Below are 9,955 nucleotides of genomic sequence, written 5' to 3'. Positions count from 1 at the left end.
TTGGCCCATATCCCTCTCAACCTGTCCTATCCATGTGCTTGTCTACATGTTCTTAAATATTGTGATACTACCTGCCTCAGCTACCTCCTCCGGCAACTCGTTCCATACACCCACCACCCTTTGTATAACAAAAGTTACCCCTCAGGTCCTAGTAAATCACCCCCCTCCCCCCCTCGTCTTAAACCTATATCCTCTGATATTTGGTTCCCCTACTCTGGGCAAGAGACTATGTGCGTTTACCTGATCTATTCCTCTCATGATGTATACCTCAGGGCGGCACGGTAGCGCAGCGGTAGAGTTGCTGCTTTACAGCGAATGCAGCGCCGGAGACACAGGTTCGATCCTGACTACGGGTGCTGCACTGTAAGGAGTTTGTACGTTCTCCCCGTGACCTGCGTGGGTTTTCTCCGAGATCTTCGGTTTCCTCCCACACTCCAAAGACGTACAGGTATGTAGGTTAATTGGCTGGGTAAATGTAAAAATTGTCCCTAGTGGGTGTAGGATAGTGTTAATGTACGGGGATCACTGGGCGGCACGGACTTGGAGGGCCGAAAAGGCCTGTTTCCGGCTGTAGATATATGATATGATATGATAAGACCTCACCTTCCTGCGCTCCAGGGCTGACACGCCAGCTTCACCACCTTGTGTTTGCTACATTCACGTTCCATGGATTTATACCCTGATACCTCTCCGCATTACCCCATATGGCTCCATAAACCACTGTGTGTGTCGCCTCCTTATTAGTTCGCCCAAAGTACATCACCAGGCTCATATCAGGATTAAATTCCAAATGCTATTGCACAGTTTATTTCTCTCTCTCTGTTAATACACAAATTAGAACATAGAATATGAGCACAATGGTACTTTATTGTCACATGTTCCTCGGGACAGTGAAATTATCTTTTTGCGTAGAGTTCAGTAACAATCCCAATACACGTTGGCACAGTTATACTTAAGTAAAAGGGATGAGGAATAGTAGATTCTACTGAGGTAACATACAAGTGTTCCCAGGTTACCGGCACCACTCGTACCCTTCAAGTTCCGAGTTGTTTGAAATGTCAGAGACTGAACTTGGTCCATTGTCCTGGTGATGCGACTGGGTCTGAGTTGCAGGGGTTGGCCTGGTCAGGTAATGCTGTTAATGTCGTCCAACCCTGCTGCGCCGCTACATTCCGCTGTGTGCCGCTCCAGGCCAAGTCCGACCTGCGTACATAACCGTATTGAGCATTGCCCAATCTAAACGAGCCCCAGCTGCTGCAGGGCATTAGGCTGCCCGCTCCACTGTCACCTTAATCTGGACCTAACGATCCATAAAATCGCTATTGTGTGAAAAAATAACCCCTCATATTCCTCTTTAAAAATCCCCCATTCACCTTAAAATAATGTCCTCTGGTTCTTGATTCCAATATGCTGGGCAAGAGGCTGGTGCGTCTGCCCGGTCTAGTCACCTCATGTTCTATTCAATATACGATCTGTTCAACTCTCAACCATTATCTCTACCTCCTGTTCCCAAGCTAATTTTGAATTAATTTCCCAACTCTGGATCCCATTGACTCTCAACATTTCGAGCACCTTTCCCTGTAAGACCTTGTCTGAAGTCCATGAATGCGTTTGATTATCTCTTTGGACAACTCAATCAGCTGTGTATTGAATCACAAGAGGAATAAATCAGGTAGATGCACAGAATGTCTTGCCCATAGTAAGGAATTCGAGGACCAGATGACATAGGTTCAAGGTGAAGAGGAAAAGATTTAATAGGAATCTGAGGGGTAACTTTTTCCACACAAAGGGTGGTGGGTGTATGGAACGAGCTAGCAGGGAAGGTAGTTCAGGCAGGGACTATCCCTACGTTTAAGGAACACTTTGACATGGATGGGACAGGTTTGGAGGGATATGGACCAAAAGCAATCAGGTGCGAAGAAGGTAGCGGGGACATGTTGGCCGATGGGGGCAACTTGGGCCGAAGGGCCAGTTTCCACACAGTATCACTGTATGGCTCTATGACTCTATGAGCAAAGCAGGATCAAAGCAGAGCACCATGAGAAAACCCACCGCGGCCACAGGGAGGACGTACAAACTCCGAACAGACAGCAGCCGTGGTCAGGATCGAACTCGGGTCTTCGGCGCTGTAATTACCTCGATCAGTCCTGTGCCGTACCACTAGGGGCCAACAAATATGTCTAACAGGCCCCCAATAATATTCGCATATGCCCCCCTAGCAACATGCACTACATCTCAGTTTGAATCTGACCTCAGGTGCTGCCTGTGTGGAGTTTGCATGTTCTCCCTGTGACCGCGTGGTTTTCCAACGGGTGCCAAGCCACCTATCAGCTCTCAATGGGAATTGGTGCAGGAGGCTGAGGAGTGATGTGATGGAAGTATATAAAATCACGAGGGGCCGAGATAGGGTGAATGAAGAAAGTCTTTTCCCGGGGTTTGGGATTCAAAAACTAGAGGATGCGAGAGAGAGAGGATGCGAGAGAGAGAGGATGCGAGAGAGAGAGGAAGCGAGAGAGAGAGGATGCGAGAGAGAGAGGATGCGAGAGAGAGAGGATGCGAGAGAGAGAGGATGCGAGAGAGAAAGGATGCGAGAGAGAAAGGATGCGAGAGAGAGGATGCGAGAGAGAGGATGCGAGAGAGAGAGGATGCGAGAGAGAGAGGATGCGAGAGAGAGAGGATGCGAGAGAGAGAGGATGCGAGAGAGAGGATGCGAGAGAGAGAGGATGCGAGAGAGAGAGGATGCGAGAGAGAGAGGATGCGAGAGAGAAAGGATGCGAGAGAGAGAGGATGCGAGAGAGAGGATGCGAGAGAGAGAGGATGCGAGAGAGAGAGGATGCGAGAGAGAGAGGATGCGAGAGAGAGAGAGAGAGAGAGAGAGAGAGAGGATGCGAGAGAGAGAGAGAGAGAGAGAGAGAGAGAGAGAGAGAGAGAGAGAGAGAGAGAGAGAGAGAGAGAGAGAGAGAGAGAGAGAGAGAGAGAGAGAGAGAGAGAGAGAGAGAGAGAGGATGTAATGGGAACATAACGGGTGACTTTTTATGTCGAGAATGCTGAGAAAATGGAATGAGATGCCACAGTAAGTGGTTGAGGTGGGTTCTGTACAGCATTAAATAGATATCTGGACCATTACATTGATAGGAAAGGTTTAAGATAACATGGACCAAACGGAGGCAATTGGGACTACCTTAGATGGACTATGTAGGAAGGAACTGCAAATGCTACTTTAAACCGAAGGCAGACACAAAAAGCTGGAGTAACCCATTCCTTCTATTCGGAGATGCTGCGTGCCCCGCTGAATTACTCTATCATTTTGTGTCTATCACAGGATGCCTTAAAATAACACGGATACATCGTCACTTTGAAATGAATTGTGGTTTCATTGAGACGTTAAAAATATTATATTGAATTGGACAAAAACACGAATGGACTCCTAACCAGATTTTTTAACTCTTCCCTGAATTTCGTCTGTGACACCGCGTAAATAAACGTGTTGGTGCAAGCACTCATACACCTCAGCATGTATCCGGACAGTTCAGCAATGGTAAATGGGTCGTCGTAAGCTGTTACTAAAAACTGAACGTCTATGAAGTGTACACTGATGAAGCACACGAATATTACCATCCACAGTAGTATGAAGCTGCCGGATATGGCCAGCAATAGAATGATGGACTTCCTTCTGTTCTCCACCTCTTGATCCACGCCGCTCTCGTCCTTCTTGTTCGCTCGGAGACCGCTCCTCACTCTGTTGGCGTGTATAATGTGTCTGATAGTCAGGGCGTTTAGAAGCATGATCAGTAGGAATGGTGTAAATGGGGTTAAGATAGTTTCGAACCACCAAAATGCTACCCATAACGGTGAGGTGTAGAAGTCTGGTGTTAATCCACAGGACCAAGCCACGTTGTCAATTATTTCTTGTGGTGCGTACACAAAATACATTGGAATATTTTCAATAACACTCAGGGAACATACCACTGCTATCACCAAAGCTGCGGTTTTCTCAGTGCAATATTTTCCTCGTAACTTTTGACAACAAATAGCAACAAATCGATCGAAGGTGAAAGTCACCGTTAGCCAGACAGAGCAATCAATGGACATAAAAAGCAAGGTCAGGTTGACGCTGCAAACGGGAGTTAAGTTGAGGAATGAATAGGGGAAATAGCCATCTTTAATCTCGTAAAGAATTACCTCGAAGATCAGAACCATTAAATCACCCACGGCCATGGATACCAGGTAGAGGGTGATGCATTTGGAGAGACCACACTTTCCCCGGGAGAGAATGACGATTGCAAACAGGTTTGCTGTAGGAAAGACGAAATTAAAATGACTTTAGCAGCCGGCACTGGTCTTGGAGGAAGTTTCATTTAGTTTAGTTTAAAGATAGAGCTTGCAAATAAAGACCGAGACCACGCCGACCAACGGTCACACGTTCACACTAGTGTTATATTATAACTCGGGACAATTGACAGAAATTGTTTAAGTTACAAACCTGACGATAGACACAAAAAGCGGAGTAACTCAGCGTGACAGCCAGCATCTCTGGAGAAAAGAGACAAGTGACGTTTCGTGTCGAGACCCTTCTTCAGACTGTGAGTCAGGGGGGAACGGAAACGAGAGATATAGACAGTGATGTAGAGATATAGAACAAATGAAAGAAATATATGCAAAAAAGGTATGCAATAAAGTAAAAAAAGTAAAAGGAAACATGCCATTTGTTTGAACGAATCCTCAGTCAACAAACAGCTAACAACGGCGCTGTTTCTTTTATCGTCTTTACTTTTTGCATATCTTTCATTCTATATCTCTCCACATCTTGATTGGTTGAAGGATACGGGATTGAAACAGGCCCTTCGGCCCACCGAATGCACGGCGCCTATCGATCAGCCGTTCACACTAGTTCTATGTTATCCCACTTTCGCATCCACTTCCCAAGCACTATGGACAATTTTACAGAGACCAATTAACCTACAAACCCGCACGTTTTTGAGATGTCGGAGAAAATGCGAGCACTCGGAGGAAACCAACTGTACAGGCAGCTACAGAAACTATACAGGCAGAATCCCTGGATAGGAGGAATGCATAGCACCTCGGGTCGATACACCTCCTCAGACTTTGAGTCCTTCTCAGTCTGAGGAAGTGTCTTGGCCCGGGCATCACCGATTCCCTCTATCCAAGGATGCTGCCTGTCCCGCTGAGTTGGTCCAGCACTTTGTGTCTATTCCGGGTTTGTTCACATAGTTGGAATAAGTGAACGTGTGGAACACTTGGAGAGTCACGGCTTCTACGGACAGAACCAATTCAGTGTTGGAGCAACAACCCCCGTGAATTATCCGTAGTCAGCCGCATATTGTTTGAGGAGCGCGGCGGGATATCTACGGCAGAAAGAAAGTGGAATGACCTTATCCTTCCACGTTCCACTACAGCCTTCAAGAATCCCATGAATGTCCAATTTCGCCAATCCATTTCCATCAACACTTCGCATAGACGCATGACTGGAGACCTGCCATTCCAGTCCAATGCCCTGGACCTGCCATTCCAGTCCCATTACGGAGGTGTGGTTTAATGCAGTTTGGATGTTCAGCACGGGGAACCATCGAGTCCGCGACGACCAGCATCCGCGCACAGTAGCACAGTAGCACTATCCAACACTCACTGGTGGCAATTTACAATCTTTACCGAAGCCAATAGACAATAGACAATAGACAATAGACAACAGGTGCAGGACGAAGCCATTCGGCCCATCGAGCCAGCACTGCCATTCAATGTGATCATGGCTGATCATTCTCAATCAGTACTCTGTTCCTGCTTTCTCCCCGTACCCCCGCTATCCTTCAGAGCTCTATCTAGCCCTCTCTTGAATGCATTCAGATAAATGGCGTCCACTGCCTTCTGGGGCAGAGAGTTACACAGATTTACAACTCTCTGACTGAAAAAGTTTTTCCTCATCTCTGTTCTAAATGGCCTACCCCTTATTCTTAAACTGTGGCCCCTGGTTCTGGACTCCCCCAACATTGGGAACATGCTTCTTGCCTCCAACGTGTCCAAGCCAAATTAACCTGGAAACCTGTACGTCTTTGGAATGTCGGGGTAAACCGGAGCATCGCGCAAAATCCCAAGCCGGTCACGTGGAGAACGTATAAACTCCGTATCGACAAGCACCCGCAGTCAGGATCGAACACCGTCTCTGGCGCTGTAAGGCAACAACTCCAACGCTGCCCATTGGGTCTTCAGATTAATTGATCCCTATCATTGTACCGGGGCGGCACGGTGGCGCAGCGGTAAAGTAGTTGCCTTACCGCGCTGGTGACCCCAAGTCGGCCCCAACTACGGGGTCTGTCTGTACGGAGCTGGAACGTTGTGCCTGTGACCACGTTGGTCTTCTCCGGTTCCTCCAGTTTATTCCAACTTTCCAAAGACGTGCGGGTTTGTAGATTAATTGGCTTCGGTAAATTGTCCCTGATATCTCGGACAGAACGAGTCCACGGGTGGTCGTTTATCGGCGCGTACCCGGTGGGGCTGAGGGCCGGTTTCCACGCTCTGTCGCTGAATGAAACACGATGGAGCTATTTTCGCTCGTTACATGTCGGTGAGAATTTGACTGCCAATACTTAATCAAACAGACAATTACGAGTACACTTCCACTTAACAACACAGCCGACACAACTGAAAGATTAACAGCAGCTTACCGGGAACGCCGATGATGGCAAGGATCGGATAGTAGATGTTTTCTATCTGAATTATTACCGGCTGTTTCATACTAGCAGAGACGCCGCCTTTCCAGTCAGTGCTATCGGGGAATAGCCCGTTTTTAAAGTTCGCAGTTTATACCCGGGAGAAATCTAGTCACTCATTAGCAGCGTAAAATGATTGGGATTAGTGGCAGTTACTTAAACGATTACACTACTAATTAAGATAGTGCGCAATATTTTCCGCCGAAATGAAGCAAGGGAGAGAATTTTAATTAAAAATACACGTTTCATAATCTGACAGAATTCTCCACTTGTTATGCAAAATAATATTTTTCGATTTGCGGATCTATTTTTGCAAACGCGTGCGAGGACCATGCAGAAAACTATGGAAGTATATTGTCTTTTATTTACTTTTCACTTTTCCGTTTTTAATTCAATTATAATTTCAAGATTTCGTGTACCTTGTTGGGTGTTATATAAAGTTATATCGAATCGTATAGTATGACAATAGATCCGCAGAATCAGGGACATTAGAAACCTTTCTCTCTCGTGCATCGAGATTGCCTCTTTATTCTCAAAATCATAAGATCATGAGGTCATTAATGATAGGAGCACAATTGGCTCATCGTCAACTCCGCCGTTCAATCATGGCTGATCTATCTCTCCCTCCTAACCCAATTCCCCTTCCTTCTCCCCATAACAACTGACACCCGTACTAATCAATAATCTATCGATCTCTGCCTTAAATAGATCAACTGTCTTCGCTTCCACATCCTTCTGTGGCACAGATTCACTACCCTCTGACTAAAGAAATTCGTCCTCATCTCCTTCCTAAAAGAACGTCTAAATAATTAAAACAATGAGCCAAGTTGATATGAGAGAAGAATCAAGTGGACTGCGACATTTAGAGACACAGGAGTCCACATTTTCTGGAATCTTGTGCAAAAAATGCTCACGGTGGCCTGTATGTAGATAGGTGTGTAAATACAAATGGATATTCACGTACATATGCATATACATACAAAAGATAGGCTCCCCTAGCTGGAGTAATAGTGGGCCAGGCAGCATCTTTGGAGAAAAAGTATAGGTGACGATTTGGGTCGAGACCCTTCTTCAGATTGAGAGCCAGGGGAGAGGGAAAATGAGAGAAATGAAAAGGTACATCGAACAAATGAATGAAAGATATGGAAAAGAACAAATCAAAGCTAGCAAGGATGATCAATGAAAGGCGGAGCCCACAATGGTCCTCTCCTTGAAGATATTAGCTTCAAAATACATATATTTTTATACATAGATACATACACCCACACCCACCCATACACACACAGCCCTACACACTCACACCCCCACACACACCCCACACACACCCCACACACCCCCCTCACACCCACACACACACACATACACACACACACACACCCCACACCCACACACACACAGGCCTACGCACACACACACACCCCACACACCCCACACCCACCCACACACACAGCCATACGCACACACACCTCCAGACACACACCCCCACACACACACACACACCAACACACACATACGCAAACGCACACGCACACACACACGCACACACGCACACACACAGACACACACACACACAGCCATACGTACACATACACACACGCACACACACGCACACAAACACACACACACTGCCGCACGCACAGACACGCACACACACGCACAAACACACACACACACACGCACAAACACACACACACACACACACATACACACACACACACACACACACACACACACACGCACGCACGCACGCACACACACACACACACGCACACATGCACACACACTTCACCGTGCTGAGGCCAGGCGCCAGCGCTCGGACATTTCTTCATACCTATCCCAATACCAGTGCCCTCACAGAGGAACACCAGGCCTTCATCTCCCATCGTGTTTCTTATCCCCAACCCTCTGGCGAACGCCCTCCACAGTCTCTAAACTTAACGCTCCCCAGCCCCGCACTGCCCGCTTCTATCTCCTCCACAAACAGGACTGCCCTGGCAGGCCCATGGTCTCTGCCTGCTCCAGACCCACTAACCTCATCTCCACAAACCTCGATTCCATCCTATGCCGCCTCGTCCAGAGCCTTCACACCTACATCCGAGACGTGCCACACGCCTTACAACACTTTACTTGCTTACATATTCTAGGCCCCCATTGCCTCATCTGCCCCAAGGATGCCCGCTCCCTCTGCACCTCCACCCCCCCCAATAAGAAGGTCCCAAGCCCCCACGTTTCATCCTGCACCAGAGACCCAATTTCCACAAATACCCCCCTTCGCCTGGTGGAACTTGTTCGCACTCTCAACAACTTCCCTTTCGACTTCTGTACTGTACCCTAGTTAAACTTGTAGCTCCGGGCACTCGTATGAACTCCAGCTGTGCCTGCCCGTTTGTTAGTTATGCCGATCAGTCCTTGTTTCAGGCGTACACTGGCCATATCCCCCAAATCTTTCTCCCCTACCTGCACGGCTGCATCGGGGCCGCCCCGTGCTCCCGTGCAGAATTCGTAGACTTCGTGAACATCATCAGCAATTTCCACCCTGCCCGTAGATTCACCTGGACCATCTCGGACACCTCTCCCCCATTTCTTGATCTCTCTGTCTCCATCACAAGGTACAGCCTATGGACTGATGTCTGCTATAAACCTACCTCCTCCGACAGTAATCCGGATTATACTGGCTCCCACACTACGTGTTGCAAAGAAGCTATTCTTCCGTCTCCCCCAAATTTGTACCAATATGAGACTTTCCATTCTAGCACATTAGAGATGTCCTCATTCTTCAGTGAACGTCTTTTTGTACCTTCTGTCATAGCTGGATCCCTCACTCTCCGCTCCGCTGTCCCCACAGTCCCATTCTTGCTCCCACTCTCCCCAGACGGAACAGGGGTAGAATCTCCTTGCTCTTCACCTTTAACCACACCAGCCTTCAGATCCAACACATCATCCTCCGACATTTCTGTCGGATCAACCTGCCATGTGGAACCTTATCAAACGCTATAGTAAAACCCATGCATACGTCAAGCATCCTACCTCCATCAATCTCTTTCGCATCTCCTCAAAAAAGCGATCCAAGTAGTTAGTAAGACATGACCTGCCGTGTACAAAGCCGTGCTGGCTATTCCTAATTCGGCCATTCTCCTCCGAAATTGAGGATTACGTAAGGCGAAGAGTTCTCTCCAATAGTTTTCCTGCCACTGTCACGAGGATCACCGGCCCATAATTAGCTGATTATA

The 9,955-nt window shown here is 47.5% G+C and overlaps 1 protein-coding gene across 1 annotated transcript; it reads right to left on the bottom strand.

Moving 5' to 3' along the window:
• Positions 1 to 1,012: 1,012 nt before the first annotated feature.
• Positions 1,013 to 9,286, bottom strand: LOC144590794 (FMRFamide receptor-like). Its single transcript, XM_078395221.1, has 4 exons — positions 9,183 to 9,286; positions 6,681 to 6,781; positions 3,433 to 4,295; positions 1,013 to 1,102 (listed from the first exon to the last, which is right to left on the bottom strand). Exons 1-4 carry the CDS (start codon positions 9,284 to 9,286, stop codon positions 1,013 to 1,015), a joined length of 1,158 nt encoding a protein of 385 aa, XP_078251347.1.
• Between the last annotated feature and the right edge of the window lie 669 nt (positions 9,287 to 9,955).

The sequence above is a fragment of the Rhinoraja longicauda genome, unplaced genomic scaffold (genome assembly GCF_053455715.1).
Source record: "Rhinoraja longicauda isolate Sanriku21f unplaced genomic scaffold, sRhiLon1.1 Scf000334, whole genome shotgun sequence".
NCBI classification, from domain to species: domain Eukaryota; kingdom Metazoa; phylum Chordata; class Chondrichthyes; order Rajiformes; family Arhynchobatidae; genus Rhinoraja; species Rhinoraja longicauda.
The sequence above is the reverse complement of the archived record's forward strand: the minus strand, read 5'-3'. Positions and strand labels throughout refer to the sequence as shown.